This window comes from Haliaeetus leucocephalus, unplaced genomic scaffold (genome assembly GCF_000737465.1).
Source record: "Haliaeetus leucocephalus isolate CR32 unplaced genomic scaffold, Haliaeetus_leucocephalus-4.0 Scaffold395, whole genome shotgun sequence".
Classification (NCBI taxonomy): Eukaryota; Metazoa; Chordata; class Aves; order Accipitriformes; family Accipitridae; genus Haliaeetus; species Haliaeetus leucocephalus.
In genome coordinates, this window is record NW_010972831.1 from 8,739,816 (window position 1) to 8,762,032 (window position 22,217).

Genomic DNA, 22,217 nt, shown 5'->3' on the forward strand with positions numbered 1-22,217 from the left:
TGAGGTTTGAGAAGCCTCACCTTAAAAACCATGATTGGGAATTGAGGCACCATAATCTCCTTGCTCTAGTTTTATGGTTCTCATTATAAAATTCTATTTTCAGAATCTAATTACTTTAAATTAAAATACTTGCCATGTGCAAAGCACCTTATAATTTCTGAACTACTATACTTGTATCCCATAAGCTCTATGGGAGAAAGATAGGTATCATGCCTGTTTTACAGTTGTGGAAACTTAGATACCGTGTGCTGTTGCTTCTCCACATGTAAAGTGATTTATTGATAGATCAAGTAATAGTCTTACGCTTGCCAATGTTCTGTCAGAATGGGATTATTAAATTTTTTGCCCTCTTAGGAGAGGAAGAAGAAAGCAGTTGACCTGACAAAATCAAATCTGTGTAACTGAGAAAATGTTTTACTCTTAATAAGGTCTTTTTTGGGAAGTGAAGATGATGTTTATCGTCACATCCACTCCTCAGCTAAAGGTGTTGATCTAACTTTGAGCTACAGTGTATGCCAGTGGCAGGCAGTATATGCACTGATGTACATGTGTCCAGCCACTTAGCAGCTATCAAGCTTGACCGGGTATATGTATATGTACGCTAATCAAAGAATGATCACACTACATTTAATACAGCCTTTATAGTAAAGTGCATAATGCCCTTTGCTTAATACTTTTTTCCCTAGAAGTGTCTTCATATTGTTTTGACTCACCGTCTAAGTTGAGAATGATAAGAACTCTAAAATATTCTTTTCTGATTTAGGAAAATTGTCTAACAGTAGTATGTGATGTTCTAAATCTTTTATTCTGTAGGTCAGTAACAGATCCACGAGATGGAAAGAGAGTTGCACTCAAAAAGATGCCCAACGTCTTCCAAAATTTGGTCTCTTGTAAAAGGGTCTTCCGGGAGTTGAAGATGTTGTGTTTTTTTAAGCATGACAATGTAAGTAAATTCAAAGTAATTTTGAAGTCTTTGATAAAGCCTAATTGTAAAATGGAGCTATCTATAACAGAAGTAAATTTTTTTATTTTAAGTTACACAATATCTAAAATACTTTAAAAGCTCTCTAATTTTACAGTTACCGGATTTCCTGGAAACTCAGATATTACTGTTGCAAACACTGTAAAAAATGAAATTATCAAGAACCTAAGTATATTCATAATTTCCTTTCCAAAATGTTTGCAAATAGACAGGCAATACACTTCCACCTAATCTTATTTTAGGCTTTAGATAAATGTCAATCTGCACAAAGCTATGCCAGCTGGAGATGCTTTCGCTTCCAAGCTATTTCTTACTCCATCTTCCTCTCCCCTTTGTTGGAGTTCATTGCTCTCTCAGTTCTTCTAGCAGGGTGGTTGTACAAGTGCTCCCAAATCTGCTTTAGGAAAAATCAGCTAGGTTAAGTTAAAACATTTTAAAAAATTATTTGAATTGACCCATACAGTTGTGTCTGAAGTGAATCAAAAAGTACTTACAGAAACTGCTCCACAAACACAACTGTGGATGTGGTAACCTCTCCCATTGATGACCAGTAGTGAGCACATTGGGAATACTATCTTCTCCTAGTGGAATGGGATCAGGAAGTGTGTATCTGTTTCAGAACCTTATTTCATTGCTTTTTCCTTCTGTTTTAAAGTTTACCTTTTTTTTATCTGAGGGTATCATATTCCAAGAAAGATTTTATTTGGGGTGAAGCACTGGATTTAGATAAGTGCTCTTGTTAGTGGGATGCAAAAGAGGTGGACAGCCTTGCAAGCTTGTACTAAATTGCAGAGTTCCCCCACCACGACTATCACCAATCCTTGGGAGATGGATTCTGCAACAAGATTTCTTTTGAACTGGTGCCTTAAACTGCTCCTCACCAGGGTCTTCATTATGGAAAAGATTTTATTGAGGACTATAAAATGAAATAAAAGCATCTCTGTAAGCAGTCAGAAGTTGAGCTTGATAATCACTGAAGTTTGTGTACTTCACCTAAATGTCATAGATATTCCTAGGACAGGATCTAAAAGACTACACCGAGGTAGTATTTTTTCCTGTGAGAGGATGTAACTTCTGTGCTGCTGCTTTTCTACCTTTTTGCTTTGCACAGAGAGCTGAGCTTCTGATTCAGAATGCGAACAACTTTGGGTTTTGTAATTCCCATGTAGAAGCAGTGTGTCAGAAAACTGTTAAAGATGAAAGGCAGAACAAAGTGTAATTTCTTTTGCTTTTGCATTTCTTTGCTAGAATTACTTCTTTCAAATATTTTATAGTTATATATATTTTTGAAATGAACCAATTTTTATTGGGTAGATAAATTTATGCTTTTAAGCTAGTACTTGAACAGCTGGAAAAAGTTTCTTGAATTAAAAAACAAACAAACAAAAAGACCCTGAACATACAGAATACCTGACTGGGTGGTCTACTAAATTCACATATCTAGTGAGATAGACTATTGGTCTGGCTGTATGTGACAGAATAAAGCTAAGCTCTATAAGAAAGGTGCAGTCTGTCTTTTTGAAAGGGATTTGTTTTTGTTTGACTGGGATAGGTCTTGATCTTGTGTGGTGTTTCCTAGGTACTCTCTGCCCTCGACATACTCCAGCCTCCACACATTGACTATTTTGAAGAAATGTATCCTAAATATAAAATAGAGCATCTTAATTGAGGTAGGTGTAATTTTCATTAGCTTAGAAACTGCAGGTAGTTGGTGGATTCTATGAAATAGAACTACAAAAACCTTGAGCCTGTATCTGAACAGTTTTATTTAAAGAAGTGAATCTATACTATGAAGAACTCTTAGCTAATGTTAATGTTGGAGGTGAAATGGTGCAGGATTGAACATGAAGCTTTGAGTATGTAAGAGCCAGTAAATGCAGGGCATTGTGGTATTTACCAACAGATACTGCTGCTACTAGTGGTGATTCCCCCAAAATATTTTTTTGAAAACTATATCCAGTAATTAACTTCCTCTCAGTTATTAGTATCTTAAAATACTTTCTGGTGTTTTCAGAGAGTGCTACTGTTACATGCTTTGAAACCATGACTTGTCAGAGATGTTTCAGCACACTAGTTGGGTTGTGGCTTTCCTTGTTCAGCCTCTATCTTGATCAAGAAAACAGATTTAACACAGATATATATATATGTACTGTTTAATGTGTAACTGATGCAAAGGTACATGCTGTCTATGGGTAACTGTATTATAAAATTGAATTTTAGTACATAACTTGATATGAGAATGTCATGTTATGTTTTGTTTTGTTTTTTTCCTTTTTCAAACTTTGGGTTATCTTCTATTTTGGGAGTTGTGAATTTCTGCATTTTTAAATACTGAAAAGTAAGTCATTGAGCTGGGTAGGCTCTTACTGACTCTAGTTGGACAAGAAGTTCTGTGACTTAAAGCTGGTTGTTTTAATGCTTACTGTAGTTTTTAAATTGCTAGAAATTACTCTACTACGATGAGTTAAATACAGATTTTCATGGTACAGAAAGTATCTAGATATGTTGCGAGATTTAGAACAAAAAATTATTTTAAATAGGGATAATTCTGTTCTCTGCAGAGAGTTTACTAGCTACAGACCAGGAATCGTAATAAAGATTGTCTGCCTGAGTTAATCTCACTGTCTGTTTTCTTCTTTATGCTATTTTAAAAATTTAACATGCTAAGATCCAATTCTTGAGTTTTTAGCTAATAAAAAATGAACTTGATAATTACCACTGAATGAGATTATTTGTTTATAAATTATTTTCTGTGTGTGTAGGTGTGTACTTCACCAGACTCCTCCTGCCCATAACAGTTTTAAGATTATTTACAGAGTTTTATGAACTGTTCAGATATTTTTACAACATGCTGTTAGGAACAAAATATCCTTTGTAGACTTTAGTAAAAGTGATATTTTAGAGAGCAGATAATCAAATATCCTAGCACATTGACATTTCCATTATCAAATTAGCATTTCAGTACAGGGATCTGCCATACAGCTGTGGTCAGCTAATAGACTTCTGTGTTTTCTGTGGAAAACCCCAAAAGCAAACACTGAAAATTAAAATCAGTGCTGAATTGTTGAAAGCGAACACTTGAATCAGAGCATATTCAATTATGTGTCATCTCATTATACTGCTGCTCGTTTTACAGCTTTGGTTGCAGTCTTTCAAGTTTATAATTCACAACCAAACTGTGCAAATAAAAACTTCCTCCCAAAACCGAAATTGTTACCAAAATCTCCTTGTAAATCAGGCAGGGCATAATGAAATGTCTGTTATAAGCTTATGTAAGATACCTGCCAATCAATTTTCATCTGAAAGTGTATGCATGTACATTCAGAAGCATATATAAAGTGTTCTGATTGATGATTTGGGTTTATTTTCTAAAATTACATAGTCTTTATACAATCATAATTGGGACCTGAGAGCTTTTTCTGCTACCTGGATGCATAGTAATAGTTAGGTTTAAAAAAAAATTAATGCACTGTCCCACAGATGTCCACATCATGTGTTCTGCTTATCTAACAAGTAGCTTTATTATGTTGGTGTCCATCTTCAGTGGAGCTGATTGAGGTTTGAGTGCACCAGCTTACTCTTATGGTTAGACTTTGGAAGGTTGTTAATTACTGATGGGTCTTAGCTGCTTTTTTTGTATGACCCACTTTACAAGACAATTAATGGGTGGAAAATTGTCATTCTTTATTTTTAGATAAACTGAACTTTGTGAAATATGTTTTGATCTATTTATAATACCTTGAATTGATTGGTGAAGAGAGTAGGTGTATTTTAAAGTTGGTGATTTTAACCAAACTACAGCATGATCTAGTGATTGATAAACAAATTCATTGGCTGAAAATATTGCTATACTATACTAGGGCTTTTTCATATGAATGTTAGATAAAGCTCTTAAATTTTGCTTTGATACTTCTTTCATGTGAACACCATATAAGTAGTCTTCAAAAACTGAATTTTGGTTATTTGCACTAGTTCAATGTCCTCATTTTATAACAAGTCATATGAGTTATAAATCAGATCTAGGTTAAGGATTACTCCTTCCGTGTAATTGTACAATCAAGAATATTTAAATGGGATAAGCTTATTTTTATGAGCTTAGCTACTGCCAAGTTTTGAATATAAACCCAGAAATGTTAGTTTCCTTCATGGTTAACTGATTTTAAGTCATTCTGACTACTTTTTTATAGGGCTGTCTTTTTTTTTAATTTGTTTGAATTTCTTGTCTCTAATATTGGTAATAGAAGACTATTTGCTTTGTGTAGTCTTCTTTCTCCTTTCTTTCGAAATAATTGCAGTAAGTGTACTTATGACCCTTAAATTCATTAGAAGAATGAATGAATAGGAGTTTCAATTTATATGCACAGTTTTAATTGCATGTGCTTCTGCTTACTGTAGTATAAGGAGAACTTATTTCAGATCTGTTTTAATAAGATCAGGTAACTATTTCATATTTCGGGGACGTAGCTGTAAAAAGTTCTTTTGTTGATCCACTAGTATAGTTTCTAAAGATATCACAATGATGTTCCATTTTTACAATAAGGTATATTGATCAGTGATGAAAGTGTAAAGGGATTGAGTTGGTAGTGCTTGATTTCATTTATTCTTTCAAAGGAGTTGTAGTGCCCTTTTTGGGGAGAGGAAAAAAGTAGTAAAAGAATGACTAAAATGATATGAATGATGTGTTGCAAATGAACTGGTAGAGTCAGTTTCAATTATTCAATGTCTCATAGGTACTAGCAAGAATTGCAAAGTATTTTTGTAAAGAGAACTCATTATAGGACTGACTTAAAATTATGATGATAAATTAAAAGATTTCTTAGGAAATGTGATGAATAAAGGAATTTAATCTAGTGAGATTTTTGTTTTGGAATGAAAATTCTCTGCAAACTCTTAGATTGAGGTATAATTTGAATGTATAATGAGGTTTTAGATTGAAAATCTTTGTAAGCATTTAACATCTTATATGGGTATTGATATTTTTGCCAATATCACCTAGTGCAATAATGAATAGATAATGGAGCATATATTATTCTGGATGTCTGTCTTGAGAAAATAGATGAAAAGAGTTTTGTTACTGAATTTTAGTTTTTTTATGTTCATCATTAAGTTCATCATTAAGCTGAAGTTCAAGGCTTATCCCTGCAATCATCAACTTACCTTGGTGGAACAGCCGTATAATCCCTGATACACGAGCTTGGATGTTTTGCTTCTGTTGTATGCCTGTTTTCCTAGGTGGACTGACCTAACTTTAAAGCACATCAGTTATAAAGGTAAATAGTGATTCACAGATTTTGCTAGAGCATCTAAAAAGCATTTCATTATAATTAACATATCTGTTAATTCTTGATTGAACTAATTTGGCAGTGTTAGGTTTACGGCTGGACTAATCTTAAAGGCCTTTTCCAGCCCAAATGATTTATGGCTCTCTTTTTTTCCCCAATTACAAAATCTTCTGCAATTGATTGTAATACTGAATTCTGCAACTGGAGATACACAGATGTTCTCTCTTAAGAACTATCCTAAGTTTCTATAGTAACCTTTTGAAAACTTTTTCCATTAAAGTGGATATTAGATGCAGATGAAAAGGCATCACTTTTGTCAGTCTTGTTATACTGTCTTGGAAAGATTTTAATGCTAGTAAAAGCAAAGGTGTGCAGCAGTTCCTTCCAATTGATCTAATTAAGAGGTGAAAGAACTGTTTTCTGACAGATTACGGAGTAAATCCCTTGTATATGTAGGGTGGAGGAGGGTAGACAAGGACAAGGTAAGATTTGGTTCCTCCAGCCAGTAAAAGGTACAATGACAGCACTGTTGGGGTACCAAGTAGCGTATGCTCAGGCTTCTTGTTCTTTCAGAGTATCCTTAGAAAGGGTTTCCTTGTTTAAGTACCCTTCTGAAATGTCATCATGGCAAGTTCCTCTGGGCCAATACACAAACAAATTGAACAGGGACCTCAAGGATTAAGAGGATTAGGATACTCCATTGAAGGCTACGGGTTGCCAATTTGCAGCTGGTAACAACAGAAGTTTATATTGTTGGGTCAGGCAGAATTGCAGCTTAGATTCTCACTAGATATTCATGAGAACAGAACAGCTTGATGTACTTGCTACAGGTAATGAAAGCATGGTGGTGTTATTGTCAAGCCAGTAAACTGTATGACAGAGAGTCCTAGATGTCTGCTTGAATGAACTGGGTGCCAGAATGGCTCTATTCTCTCTATAACATGAGGGTCGTATGCCTTGGGTTAAAATTTTGCTTTATTTGGCAGTAAAGTTGTAATAGCTGTATTCCATTATTTGTAAAGTCTAGTTGGATAACATTGCCTGGAACTGAAAATGTTTTCCCTAGTGTGCATTGATAGGAAATGATTTCTATCGAGAAGATTGTGTACACATGGGAAAATACCAGGGAGATTTTAAAGTTGAATATCATGTATTGTTAGCAGTGATCTTTGAAGTAGAACCTGCTGGCAGTATGTCCCTGGCTGTCAATGATTCAGTAAAAATAGACTGAAGTTTTCCCCTTTGTCTTTTTAATTTTAAACCTTTTATAGGTACTCAATAAATTATCTTAATTCCTAACTTAAGGATTATGACTTGATTTTTGAATAACCTGAAATGGCACTATGAGAGACAGTTTTGAAATGTTGACTTTGACTAGGAACTCTTCACACTGCGTGTTGACATTTGGTGTTGCATTTTTTTTTAATTGTTTCAAAAGCTATTTGTAGAATAAATTATCAATAGTAGTTAGGAATTTATCTGCAGATCTGCTACTGATTAATCCACGTTCCCCCTTGCACTGTTTTGCTTTTTTCTACTCATGGAAGTATTTGATAATTTTACTGCATCTGTCCGTAAGCACTGTAAAATATCAGAATAGTGATCTGCAAGAAGTGCTTTGTAGCACAAATGCATTTCCCATTTGAATATCAAATTCAGGTAACCTCAAAACCAAATAATTAAATAACTAAGTGAAATTTTGAAACTAATGCTGAAGTAGTGGAGTTTATTTTTGTATTCTGCAGACTGCGCCCTGCCATACATCTGGGGAATGGTTTGCCATTCCATTTCAGGCACATGTGTTTTACTGACAGCAGAGAACCTGTATGTCTTACTCTTGCTAACTGCAGTATACAGCCAAGAAAACTTGTCACAACAAGCCTATACGCAACCTTGCAAGTGTGATATGCCAGATGTATTTGTCCTTCCCAAAACAGCTTCCACAGCATTCATGCTTTGTTTTACAAATACATAGATAAAATTATTTAGATATGAAAATTAGTTATTTTATTATACATAATACAAAATATGGTGCTGCTAAACTGCAGGTGATTAATACCAATGCCATTAACTTAGAGCTGATTGATGACGTGGTGGGTCTGTGGAAGGCTGGGAACTCCAGCTCCTGATGAGTTTTGAAACTGAGCAGGAGTAGAGAGGTGGGAGCTGCTGCTTCACCTAAGTGCTTCTCTCATTGTACCCCAGATCAATTAGGTTGAAAGGCTGAATTTTCTCTGTATTAAGAACTCATCAAGAGCTTTGAAGCCCTTACCTTACACAAAAGTAAGATTCAGATGGAGTTTCAGTATTTTCTTCCTGGTATGAAAAACTGTCTCTTTTATTTTTTTTCACCTGTCTCCAAAACCATGTCCCTCCAGGCAGCTTCTGCTGTTGCTTGTCTGTGGTCTTTGACACATGCCATAGATTGCCATTTCTACATTGCATAATTAGAGGTGACTTGATGGCAAACATATTAGTAATTTTACCTATAACAGAAAAGTCAGCAAATTATAAGCATAAAAATTAATTTAGACAGGCATTAGATTCATTAAATTTTTTTGAATAATTGTTGCACTGTTTTTACATGGACCAGGTCTTTTTTTTCGTGTTTTGGGTCTTGATATGAAATGAGAATGTTATAGAAATATTTCTACTGGGAAGCTATAAAATCTGCAAAGAGTTAGAAGAGAACAGAGGTGGCATCACAAACTAAGCTTGATATGATCCTAATGTAAAAACAAGTATAACTAAAGTACACTAAAATAGGAAAAACTCCTTGTCCCTATTTTATAGAAGATCTTGAAATAGATAAGAAAGAGTTTGTTTTGTTTTTAAAAAAGCATGTTTCTTACAGTATCATGCAGATAAACACCTCCACTCCACTGTTAGCATCCAGCTAATCTGCCTACCCCAGAACTTGTTCACAGAATGCTGGCCTTTTCCCAGAAAAAGTCTATAGAATTGAGTTTTGAGGTATGCAGAGACCTAATAAAGAAGGATCCAAGTCATTATGAGAATACCACATCACAGAGCGTACTTTGTTCCTTTTTAAAATTTGCCTGTCACTTTGTAAAATTTACCAACTCAGCAGGTCTCCCGGTCAACAGAGTAAGTGAAGTTCTTTTGTGCCATGCATTTGCCTTGGTAATTATTCTGAAGCAAATTGGTACATTTGTAGTTCTAATTTTATACAGCTACTTAACTAATTACTGCTGTCAGTAGCAATTTTTATCTGGTAGTAATGTTCAGCTTAGCTGCATATTACAGCTCCAGTGACCATCTCGTAGCCAGCATATTTTATGGTTCGACTTAAAAAAGAAAATTGCAGGTACCTGTTTGAATAGTTGATTGAAATCCCGTAGGGTTTTTGTAGTTTGTTTTTGCTAAACATTTATAGTACTGGCCGGAGTAAAGTCATTGACCCGCTTGGGTACCAGCTGTTTAAGAAGCTGCCACGTTTGTAAAAGGCAGGAACATCAAGCAAGTGCTGCTTTTGCTCTTATTTAGAGACCCTCATTAAATTATCTAGAGACAATAATCAGATAGCTGCTGTTCAAGTTAATGGCACCTCTGAGCCCCTGTCAAGAGAGCTTTATTTAATGCGCAACAGACCTGGAGTGGTGCAGGTGCCATTTCAGGCCCTCATTTAATTTAAGCTGCTTTAGTTGGCATGGCAACTAGTTGAGACATCTGGGAGACATTATGCTCGGGATTGAGATTTAGGAGGATTTGTGGCGTAGCAAAACAAAAATCTTATCATAATAAAGTGCAGAGTAATGCTTTTGGATTTTTTTGTATATATTTTACATTAAAAATGAAATGTAAAGATTTGTTGCAGCCATAAGGTAAAAACCAAATTTTAAAAGGCTGGCCTAAATATTTAAGAGGGCGTTTGCAAAAGAAAAAGGAATATTAGAGGACAAGAAATTATAGTGCTGCAGGGCTAGGTTTTTTCTTTGAATTCTTTATGAATGCAATTTTAATTTGGGGGTTTTTTTGGTCAAAAAGTTAGCAATATTTAATTTATAAAATTATTTTTTATGTGGTGTGCTGATGGCAGATGAACAATTTGGCTGATGAGGATTTCGCTGGATAGGGTTTGCAGATCAACAGATGGAAGGAGAACATTGAATAGGTGGAGATGAAAGAAAATGTAAGTTTTCTCTAGATTGTTATAAGTGCAACTTGACCTGTGCCAATTAATTGGTGATAATGGTAAGAACAAGTAGAAGTTTCTGCTGAAGCTGACTTGCTTACTGTGTTGCTGAGAGATAAATATCTTAATTGAAGTCAGGGTTTGCTATTATATTTCAGACTTGATATGTAGCAGAGCTGGTTATAAAGAGCATTGAACCAACTGATGGGCTCCTACAGGATAATGGTGAGATTTAAAAACAAAACAAAACAAAACCCTCAACGTTGACCTAGTTAGCTTTGCTTTCAGAGGAGAGGTCAGGACGGCACACTTGTAAAAATACCACCACCAGGTCGGTGAGTTCATGAAGTTACCGGAGCTCGTGCATGGCAGATGCGGAGGACAAGTAGAACTGAAGCGTGTAACTTCCTTGCGCACGGAAAAACCCTGCTTCTTTCTGCAGAGCAGCAGGTAAACCTGTACGCGCTCCAGTGTTCAGAGGAGGGCAGCTGAGCTGCTGCTGCTGCTTCTTACAGCTGATCGGTTTGTATTTTTGGAAGGCTGAGAGCTGACTACTGCTTTACCTTGAACTGTGAATGAACTTGGTACACCAAGGGAGATATAGACTGGGACCCAGGAGGTGCAGTTTTTATTTCTAACTCTCTCCTTGATCTTTTGCATGACCTTGGCAGTGCGCGCCACCTCTCTGCCGCATTTTTGTCTGTTTTGAACATTGCAGGGCTTGGTGTGACTCGCAATGTTTAATGCCTAATGCAGGGGTCTCAGTGAGACATTTGAAAGCAGTTCAGTTAACATATGGCTACTGTGTTTTACCTTCTTCAGCCACAAACATAGTAATATCAGAGATTTTCATTTCAAATGTGACTGCTAAAGGTATCTTTTAAAGCAGTAATTTCTTAATTATCAAGCTTGTTTGTTGTAAAAGTTGAAAATTCTCAGTACTGCAAGTTCAATCCTTCTTGAAAGCTGAGGTGCTGTGGTTTTGCTTTAAACTCTGTTCTGAACCACAGCTCCAAAATCAAAACTTAACTTACCAGTGTTGTTAGTGAATGAAGCGGAGTACAGCAGAGACAGCTTCTTGGTACAGCAACTCGGTAGGCTCTTCATCGCTGGCCGCAGTAGAAGCTGTCTGTTGCTAACTGCCCTGTACAACTCACGGGCAGCATATGTCTGTAGTACCCCAAGTATTTATTGTAATGATTTTTGCATGTTTTTCATTACTTTAACGTATTCAGGAAATTGACGCTTTGATATTGATTTTGGGGGTTAAGATATGCTGCTTGTGTCTTCCATATTTCTTCATTTTTGAAACATTGTACTTTTAGTGCTTCCTGAATAAATAAAATACCCTTCTTAATCCACACCTTACCTTTGTATAAGCCACAGCGTATACAGCTCTTCGTATCTTCAAGTATTTGTGCAAATTATCAGTGAGCATGACTATTGCTGTGTTCTGCATGTCTATGAGTATGTGAAATAGTGGTTTCTTTTTTTTAAGTTTTTCCTCCAGACAGAAGTTTGGGTGGTTTTTTTTCTTCTCCTGTTATAACTCAGAAGAGGTTTTATGACTGGGATTTGTATGCATGTGTATATGATGCTTGAGAAGGTAAAATAGTAGGTACTGGGTAGGTTTAGAGAAGCATATGTATTTTTAAAAGTCTGTATTACTGATCGCGTAGCAACCTGTAAGGTACTTTTGATAACTGACTTTCACAGGCTTGCACTTGCCAGTTTTTGTGGTTAAACCATGTTGATGTATGTCCACTATGAAGATGCTACTTTAGTTGTTTTTAATTTGTGTCTTACCAATCTTAAGGAAAAATGTAAAGGTTTCAAGATGCCATTAATTATATTAAAACTTTATTTTATTTTCTGAGTCGTAATTTGACTTTGGAATAATTTTGTAACAACTACCTTAATGCAAACGCTACTTTATTGAGTAATCTGTTTTCTTTCACAACCCATTTTTTTATTTTCATTCTTGTAAGAGTCTGGAGACTTGACCTCTGAAGAAGCTTTGTTCTTTTTTACTTGATAGCTCTGACCTGTAAGAGCTCAAATTCCTAGGAGTTAGAGTAAATGTTTCAAGAAATTATGTGCTGGACTTTCTGCTTTTGCCTTAACTAATAAATTGAAGATATGTTGTCACTGAATTGATGCAGAGTGACCTCCATAAGATTATCGTCTCTCCTCAGCCACTCAGCTCGGATCATGTCAAAGTTTTTCTTTACCAGATTTTGAGAGGTAATTTTTCTTCTTTTAAATTTAATGAAAATTATGTAGTAGTAGTATTTTTTTTTCTGTTTCTTAATGTTTATTCTCAAGACATCCTCATCTTGAATAAGTTTCCCATGGAAACTTGTTCTTTTAATTTCATATTATGAATGAATAGCAAACATTAATTATTCTAGTTATAAGAATATGGCAGCCCTGCTGCCTTCCATCACAGTCATGGGTAAAGATGGCAAGACTTATGCTTCAGCTGCAAAAGCTTTTTCAATGGACTGTGAGAGTCTTAAGGGGGGCGGGGGGGTGTGTTTTAACAGTCCTCCAATGCTTTTTGAATCAAGGTACAGCCAAATTGGTACACCTAAACTGAGCCAAATTGGTCAATATGTGTAACTATACCCACTTCAGGTATTCTAGACAACAGTCTGGTTTAAATTTTTATGGAACAGTCCACTAAAGTTTGATTTTTAGCTAAAACAATTACCATAATAGTAATTTTAAACTTGATTATTTTTTTTTAGTCCATTTGGAAACTTTTATCCAAGAAATGAGATTATTGTGCTTGTCTTTTGAACATCTGATCAGTGTTAGTCCAGTTGCTTTTCCGTTGGCTTTATTTGAGTATTTTCACTGGAATAAGCTGAAAGTAAACAGTCGATTTTATCTGGTAGTAAATAAATAGTAGAATGTATTCATAAAGAGCAGAGCAAAGAAATATAAATTATATCCAGAATTAGTATGGGCTATTCCAGGTACCTGTTGTGCTAGAGAAAAGATTTATACTCCTAAAGGACAAAAGGCATTTGTGCCTCTGTGATTACTGAGTTTGATAACTGGGGGAACACTCAAAACTGTAATTTTTATCCAAATGGCAATGCAAAACTGTCAGTTAAAGTTTGTTCAAGAGTTATTTCAATTCTCATTCCATTTGCCCAGGCATTTGACCTAAGCGCTTAGTGTTCCCCAGTTTAATGCTATTCTTTATTTTTGCTCTATCTGACCCTACTTGAATTATGGCCATTTTTCCACTTTCCATGCTTTGTCTACTGTTGTAGTTCATGTGCATAAACAACTTCATGTTGGTATACTTTCTTCCACTGTGCTTTTTAGTGAGGTGCTTTCTGCATTACTTTCATTTTCTTAAAAAGATCAGAATTATAGCTTCAGGAACAGCAAAAGCACACAGGCAGCATAGGTTGTCTGTCTTTCCTAAATGTTAGAAACGTCCCCAATAGCTGTGACCAGATGTCCTAAGTTCATAAGCTCTAACTTTGAATTTTTGCACCAATAAAGTTAAGAAAAGGGCTTAGGCTTTACTGTAATTCAGGTCTGTATTCTCTTAGCCTTGTTTTACATTATCTGCTGCTGGCTTATGAGGTTTTAGTTTGAGAAAAGTGATAAAAAAAAAAATGCAAATTAGCTTGGGTTTAATCTGAGTTTGTTTCTGAAGTGCAGCTGTTACCTAGGAAATTGTTGAGTCAAATTTTAGTGCTGCAGAAGTTAAAATTGTTACTGGGAAACAGAGCATTAAGAGGTATATGTCAATATTCCAGTGTTGTGGTTAGCAGAGTATCCATGTCATAACCATGGAGATGATGTTTTGGGGTTTTTTTTGGTTTGTTCTTTTTTTCAAAAAAAAAGGCTATTTAAATTACTTGCTCTGTCTAGTTTGTATATTCCAAAAGTTTTATCCTTTCATTGAGTGACTGAGTGTATACTAGAGACTGGAAGTTAGAATCATATAAAAAATGAGCCAATGGCAAAGCCTCTGCTGATCAGGAGTTGCAAGACTTTCCAGGAAAATGTTGTCAGCCTTAAAAGTCTTTTAAAAGGAAAAAAGGTATTTATTTTAATTTCATTTAATATTTCAGGTCTGAAATATCTACATTCTGCTGGCATTTTACATCGAGACATTAAACCAGGGAACCTACTTGTGAACAGCAACTGTGTTCTTAAGGTGCTACTTAAATTTATTGAAAATGTACATATGTATATGCTGTTCATTATAAATCAATTGTTATTTTTTTTAAACAAAAACATTTAATATGAACACTTTTCCTGAAAGTCATTTTGAAAGAAAAAAATCCCTTGGGTTCTTTAAAAATTATAAATGAAACAAACATCTTCCTTTCCCCTTTTCTCCCTATCTCTCCCCAAATCTATTAAAGCAAGATAGGCATGACTCTTTTGTTTGACTTGCCTGGGATCTCTTGTGCCCTTAGCAGTTGAGAAAGGCAGACAGTTTCTTCAGGTATATCGCAATGTTAGTATTCAGTGTGCTAGACAAAGTAAAGACCATACCGAATGCCCAAGACTCTTCCATTAACTTCTTAGACATATGAAATTTTGGAGGGCTTAGGCGTGTTGTATAGCTATGCCAAATATAAAAAAATTAAGTTTTGTTTACCCTGATTTGCTAACCATTCTAATTGTGAAAGTTTTGGTCTGTTCTCTTAACCCTTCCGGTTCAAGAAATTTTAAAAAATTCTCAAAGCCAAAGTGAGTAGAAGACTGAATCTTTCTGTAACATTTTGAGGCATATCATGAACAAATGAAATCTGGTTTGGGATGAAATATTCTGTACTGAGAGGTTGGCAACATGTTTTGGTTTTTTTTTTTTAGTGCAAATTTTTTTTTTAATCTTTTAGGTTATAGATATTGTAATGCCAACTAAAAATGTACTGTGATTTCAAATAAAATTGTAGAAAGTTCAAATGGATGTGGAATAAAGTAGCATAATTTCTTCCTATTCCCCTTTCCCTTTGCTTATGCAGTTACAGCAGATTATCTGATTTATTTAAATGCTGGTTTGGAATTTCCTGCTTCATTACCAGAAGGTTACCTATTTGAAATGCATTAAGTGTTTTGGTTATTTTAATTTTTTTATTTACCTTCTCAATTTAGATTTGTGATTTTGGATTGGCCAGGGTGGAAGAATTAGATGAATCTCGTCACATGACTCAGGAAGTTGTCACTCAGTATTATCGAGCTCCAGAAATCCTGATGGGCAGCCGTCACTACAGCAATGCTATTGACATCTGGTCTGTAGGCTGTATCTTTGCAGAATTACTTGGGCGAAGAATATTGTTTCAGGCACAGAGTCCCATACAGCAGGTATAATTAAATTTCCCTTTAAAAATTTTTCTACTGCATAATTTCATGGAATCAGTTATACTGATGCATTTTGAACCTCAAACTTGCTTTTGTTTTGCTTGGTTTACACACGGGCAAAAAACCAAGCTACTTTGAAACACTGAAATGATAGCTTCCAGACAGTATTAAAAGTAGCAGTTATTAATGTTAGCTTTTGAAATGTGTATTTTTTTGTAATCCCCTGTAATCTGCTGCAGTACCAAAGCCTGCTGTAGCATTTTACTGAGATAAGGTAAAGGTGATATAACTGGGATCAAGCTTTTTGTAACAACTGATATGAGAAAGTAGTACGTTTTCTGTCAAGATATAACTGGAGATACAGTATTGGCACTCTAACTATTTAAACTGCCAATTAGTAGTATTGTTCAGACTGCTTCATTTTAGTAAAGGTCAAGTGTGTAAGAAGGTATTGAATACTTTTTTATGTTGTATAGCTGTGGCTAAGTATAAAAACATGACATGTACCAGAGTACTTCATCACCATTCCAACAGTAAGCAAGCTAATATAATATACATATATCTGTAATAATCTTGAAGTGCTATTTTTCCACTAGATAGAAAATTATGTCTGCAGCAAGATATTAGAGATGGATGCATTTATACTCCTAAAAGAAGGAACAAGATGTGCTGATATAAAATGTTTATCTTCAATGTTGCTAGTATTCATCTATAGATTAGAAACTGCATAGTATTGAAATTGTGACATTACATATATTGATTGACAAGAAGTAAAAACACATTCCAAACTTTTGTTAAAGGTGACATTCCAAAATCTATACTTTTCTTGTTTGTTTATGCAGATAGCATTTTCACGGGTTTGAGAGATATTCACATTAGCATGCTGTTTTCAACATTTGTATATTTAAACTGTTATTGTGTTGTGTATATTTATTTTTTTTAATGCAGTGTCCTGTTCAGTGGTACCTATCACGTCACTGCAGTAGTGCTCCCAAGCAGGGACTTGCTAGTTATTCTAGGCAGCACTGACACCTTGTATGATCACAAAAGGTAGACTTCCTCCCAAAATACACCTCTCTCTTACCCTTGCGAAGAGACAGCAGAGGAGAAAAGCAGTCATGTAATCAGAACTACTACTTAAATTGACCGCTATTCTGTTGCAGTCTCAAAAATATTTATGATCTCCTGTTTTCTAATCTTTGAACTTTTGCTGCACTGAAGATAATCATATATGTGATTTTAATAGCCTTGGCTATTGGCTTCTTGGCTTCTTGAAATTTAAAGTGCAAAGACATTCATCATCAAATAACTCTAGAATAGCATTATGGGGTGGCGTTTTTTTGGGTGGCGTTCAGTTTATTTGATTGAAAAGTTGCATAAAGTTACATACGAGTTCCTAGATCTTTTATGATCCCTGTGCAGTAGAATGGTTTAAGAAGTAATCGCCATATATATTTCAATTACGTTCAGAGCAACTCAGTGCTATTCAAAGGTGGATAGAGTCTATACAAGTGCCTTGGGCTAGTCAATGTCATGGTCTTTCCTTATATCTGTGCCGTACCCCTTAGTGTGGACTGCATACCAACAGTGGTTATCCCATGCACCCAGGGGAGTGAGCCAGGACAGCAAAAACTTTCTTATGTCACGATAGCCATCATCAGGCTAAAGTTTTCCTGGTAGAAAAACCAGGGAAGAGATCATTTTAAAACTGACTGTACTGGAATTTTTAACTCAAATCCATGATGAAGAAAGTGAATAAAGCTTTAGATTATAAACCAGACTGGAACTGGTGATTTTGGTATTTTAAACTTTGGAAAGTATCATGGTGAAAGTGATGAATATATCTAAGTTGCTTACTCGAGTTATAATAGCTAACTTTTGCTAAGGATTTTGTGGGATTTCTTACAAAGGTAAGAAATGAGATAATCTATACTGAGACTTAGATAATCAGAAACACTTTAAAATATAGTATTTCCTAACACCTCCTATTTTTGCTTTTTACTGATACTATTTAGCATAGTTAGCATTTTTGTATGATACAATCTTTCTATGTTTGTTTAAAAATGCATTTTTAAAGGTGCAAATATAAGTTATTTTTACCTATATGTTCAGAAACTTTTAAGACATTTAATTTTATCTTTTAATGCATCTGTGGTACAGGAAGGGTAATCTCTGACTTTCTGACTATCTGTGGGAGCAAATGCCTTTCTCTGCTTGCTTTAAAGACTAGTCTGCACACTGTTTTGTCAAAGGCAGGTGATAGAGTGCTAAGTTTTAACCACCTTCCTAGGTTAGCCAGTTCCTCCAGTCTGATTTTGCTGATTATTACACAATCCTCCTTAAAGATAACTGGTCGCATGCCTGAGACAGTAAGCAGAATCCATTCGGAAGGATCAGACTGTCAGGGAGAAAGGAGAACCGGGCAGATACTGCCAGCCGAGCATAGCCATTTCCCATTAGCTGTAGCACGTATGTGAAGTTGCATCTCTGGCATGTTGTGCCGCCAGCCTTTGACATGACAGCACGCGTGTGCACAGGCAGGGAGGAGAGGCTTGCTGTTTCACACATCAGCCTACCAAGGGTGTGCTTGTTGCTGGGTACCGCTTTTGTATGTCTGACTTCAGCAATGTTTACTTGAGCAATTAGTGCATACCAGCAGGGGGGGATTTGAAGAGCGAGGTGGTCGGTGCTGAGGACCTGACACCCCCGTTTTCCACAATTCAGAGTGGAGATGTGCTTTGGAGTGGGCTGGTCTGGTTGCGCAGGCTGGATGCCCACTGTCAGCTGAAGTACATTTAGATGTTCTCATGAATGCATCCCCCAGTTAGCCTTATCTAAAAGTGCCTGTGCTCCGGGACGCTCGGTGCAAACAGCAAGCAGCAGATGAGAAGTTAGCTTTGAAAGTGCATTTCTCCTTCTGACCTAAAATAATAATAATTACAATGTAATAATGTAGATTCACTGTATATACCTGAAAGACTTGCAATTCATGCAAATGAGGTCAGTTGAATTCAAATTAATGTTTTGTAACATTTTTTCTATTTTTGCGCTAAAATTTCAAAATATATTTTGTAATACTAGAGAAAAATATGTTTAGTGACTGATGACATGCATCTAGATAAATGAAATCAAACCTCTTAACAAAACTCTACTGTGAGTGTATTGGAAATGTATGGGCTAAGACAAGACAATTTGTATCTTGAGAGATGTTAAACATGAACTTCCAGGAGATCTTTATGAAAAATGTTTTCAGTGTTCTTTCTTGTAACCATTAGAATAAAGTGTGTTTATTTATATCCATATCTATATGTATAGATATAAACGTATATTAACATGTAATTGCTGAGTGCTTCAGGAGTAGTTGGCCGAAAAAGACAGGTGTTTATTCAGTCTACATTCCTTGATACGCTGGTATAATTTATCATATTACTTTTTCTATTTTGTAAACACATTGATCTTTTATTATATCAGCTCCATGTGTCTGTTTCTCAATTATCTATTTTCCACATCTAAAAACCTCAAGGTTTAGGATTTTTTTTCCTGCCTGGTTTTCCATCTCCCTGCAAACGTAGGTGCTTGCTGTCACTCCTCTATGAAGTTACGCTAGCCCTGGCCACAGGGTGCCAAGGCAAACGGGAGGACACATGTTCGGTACCAATTTACGACCTTGCGTGTACCTCGAGGCGCTGGGCAGACTAGTGCTTCTGCTGGAGAGGGGGGAAAGATGGAGAGAACACACCAATTGAAGAGTTACACAGTTCGGTGTGTAAACAGCAATCACATTTCACAAATGTTATACCAACAGTCAGTGGGTGATTTTCATGCATACAAGGCCTGTATAATGATGATAATGGGTTTATTCTCAGAGGAGAGCTCTGCGGTTGCTCGTTAGCGCGGGTGGATGGTGGTCACAAGGGAACACTTGGAACCAGGGTGCTGATCTCACCACTGACAAGACTTTTTTTTTATTTTGCTTGACTTATACAGAGGGGTTTTTTGTTTGTTTTCATTCACTAAAGGAGTATATGCACACACTTTTGTAGAGGTAAGGTGAAAGCTTGTCTGTTGCTTTCCAAAAAGAAAAAGGTGAATGAAATGTCATTTCGTTTAAAGTTGAGACCAGTTTTAAACACGGCATCATCTTTGCTCTTTTTTAGGTAGCTTTTATTTTTCTTGTAACCAGCACCACTCCTTTGCCTTCCTCTGGTGCTAGACAGATTTTATTCTTTTTTTAATATAGCAAGTTTGCGCTGTAGTTCTGAGGGTTTTTTTTTTTCCATTTTCTATAGTTTTATTCCTGCTGATGGCAAAATATTTTGTGTAAAGTAGTAGTTGACCTGTTTTTTTGGAGTAATTTTGTGTGGTATATTGGTATGCAATGCTGACATTCAATTGAGGATATTTGGGTTTTAGAATTAGTAACGCACCATTAAGAGTACTTGATTTTCTTAATGATGTAAAATTGACTTTTAAATTGCAATAAAATATTTTATTAAACCTATAAACAAAAAAACCTCCCAAACTTGAAAATCAGCTTGTGTTAGGGCTTTTTCAGTGCAATTACAAATGTTTGTATTTGCTATCTACTAAATGTATATGTTAATATTTGTAATTTACTATCCATAAAATAGTGGTATTGAACTGATTCATATCTTAAATGTAATTTACGTTAGCTTAAGAATCTGCTGTCGTGGTGAAATGTATTAATATATGTCTAAAACCTCAAATTTGTATTTTCTATACCTACAGTTGGATTTGATTACAGACCTGTTGGGAACACCGTCGCTGGAAGCAATGAGGACGGCTTGTGAAGGCGCCAAGGCACATATACTCAGGGGTCCTCATAAACAGGTATAGCTGGAGATTGCTGGCCTTTTTTTACGCTTGGTCAAGACAATCCTTCAGTTGGCCCCCATAAGTTAGGATTTCCTCTGTTCAGGATACTACTGCTGTATCATTGCAGTGTTTCACGTCTTGATTAAATTCTCATGGCATGTTTGTTCATAAATACTTTGTTTGGATATTTAATCTCAGAGTTGTCTCCACCTGAAAACAGGGTTAAGTTTAGCAAAGGTGGTTGTGGTGTTGCAGTGGCATGGGTTAATGGTGCAGTTATTCAAACTACTGTTGAGACAAGGTGGTTTTTCACTAGTAAAGTGCATTTCTGGCCTCTCATGTATGTATTGTTTGTCTTGTTGACACAGGTGAAAGTCTCATTTTTTGAAGCGACAGTTTTTGATAGCTATTTTGAAGGAAGATGTTAAATTTAAGTGATAATATTGGCAAGAAACATAAATTAAAATTGACAGTATAGTTCAGAAAGCCCTGGAGGGACTCCTGTACTGACAGGATCGAGAGTGTTAGGAAGTGGAAATCACCCGTTATCCAGATCCGTAAACAGAACAGTCCAGCAGCTCATCACCAAAGGGTCCCCTCACACATCTGTGCAGTGACCCGAGCTGTTTGTGAAAGGTTTAACAAGATATTGAAAACTGAGATACAACATTCAACATAACTGAAGTAAAGTTAATTTAAAAAAAAAAAACCACACAAACAAACCAGAGGAAAAAAGGTCGGATGATGTCATTATGCTGACTGGACAATAAAAAGGGCAAATGAAAGTTACTGTTAATAGATACAAAGAAATGCTTATGCAGGAATCCATAGTGCAGTAATAAAGCAGTATGTCCATCCAATGTAGCCATTTTTATGATTGTTAGATAGTAAAAATTAACAAAATTAATAACCTGTACATGTTAATACATCAGATCTTTCCAGTAGTTAAGTTTGCATCTTTATTTTCTGCATGTTGAAGTAATTTCTCAAATGTCTACTCACCATAATAGTAGTTACCATAGAAATGAGCACTGAATATATATTCTGCTGTATTATTAACATGTGGGAGTTCTGCCTCCTTGGCACTTTTGATTCACTACATCAGGTTGTCTCTATTCCATTTTATGACAGTATTTTTTTTTCTTTTAACATTAATAATAGGAGGATTTCCTTAAGACTTTCTCTACCAGCTTTAAAACAAATCAAGTCTATTTTTTTGCTATCACGTGCTAGAAGAGTTGTAACTTTTAAGCATGTAGTCCTGCACTTCCAATTTTTAAGATGTTTTTAAAAAAAAAAAAAGTTCAATAGTGATTGAAGCTGGGAGAAATACATCACTGTACTTTATATATAAAAATATGTAACAGTATACAAATACATCCAGATACTTTATAGAATACATTGGTTTTAAATTCTGTTAATTTGATAATCACGTGACATTTCCAAAGTGCAGTAGTTGTGCTCTTAGTAGTAGTAAGCAAGAACTCTGAAATTTATTTGTTAGCCTTGTTCAGTTTGTTAAACCAGGATGTTTTATCAAGAACTGAGATAGGTACAAGAATGTCTTCTGATTTTCTAATCCCAGTTCTAAGGCTATTCTTGTACAAGCCTCTGAAACTGT

General features: G+C 35.5%; 1 protein-coding gene across 3 annotated transcripts in view; it reads left to right on the forward strand.

Moving 5' to 3' along the window:
* NLK (nemo-like kinase) overlaps window positions 1-22,217 on the forward strand; it is a 63,900-nt gene that overhangs the window by 32,852 nt on the left and 8,831 nt on the right. For all 3 annotated transcript variants that reach the window (XM_010573866.1, XM_010573864.1, XM_010573865.1), the window contains 6 exons: window positions 814-943; window positions 2,562-2,617; window positions 12,558-12,664; window positions 14,521-14,606; window positions 15,554-15,763; window positions 20,510-20,611. In XM_010573866.1, coding sequence (XP_010572168.1) covers window positions 814-943; window positions 2,562-2,617; window positions 12,558-12,664; window positions 14,521-14,606; window positions 15,554-15,763; window positions 20,510-20,611 — 691 coding nt within the window. The remainder of the gene's footprint in view (window positions 1-813; window positions 944-2,561; window positions 2,618-12,557; window positions 12,665-14,520; window positions 14,607-15,553; window positions 15,764-20,509; window positions 20,612-22,217) is intronic.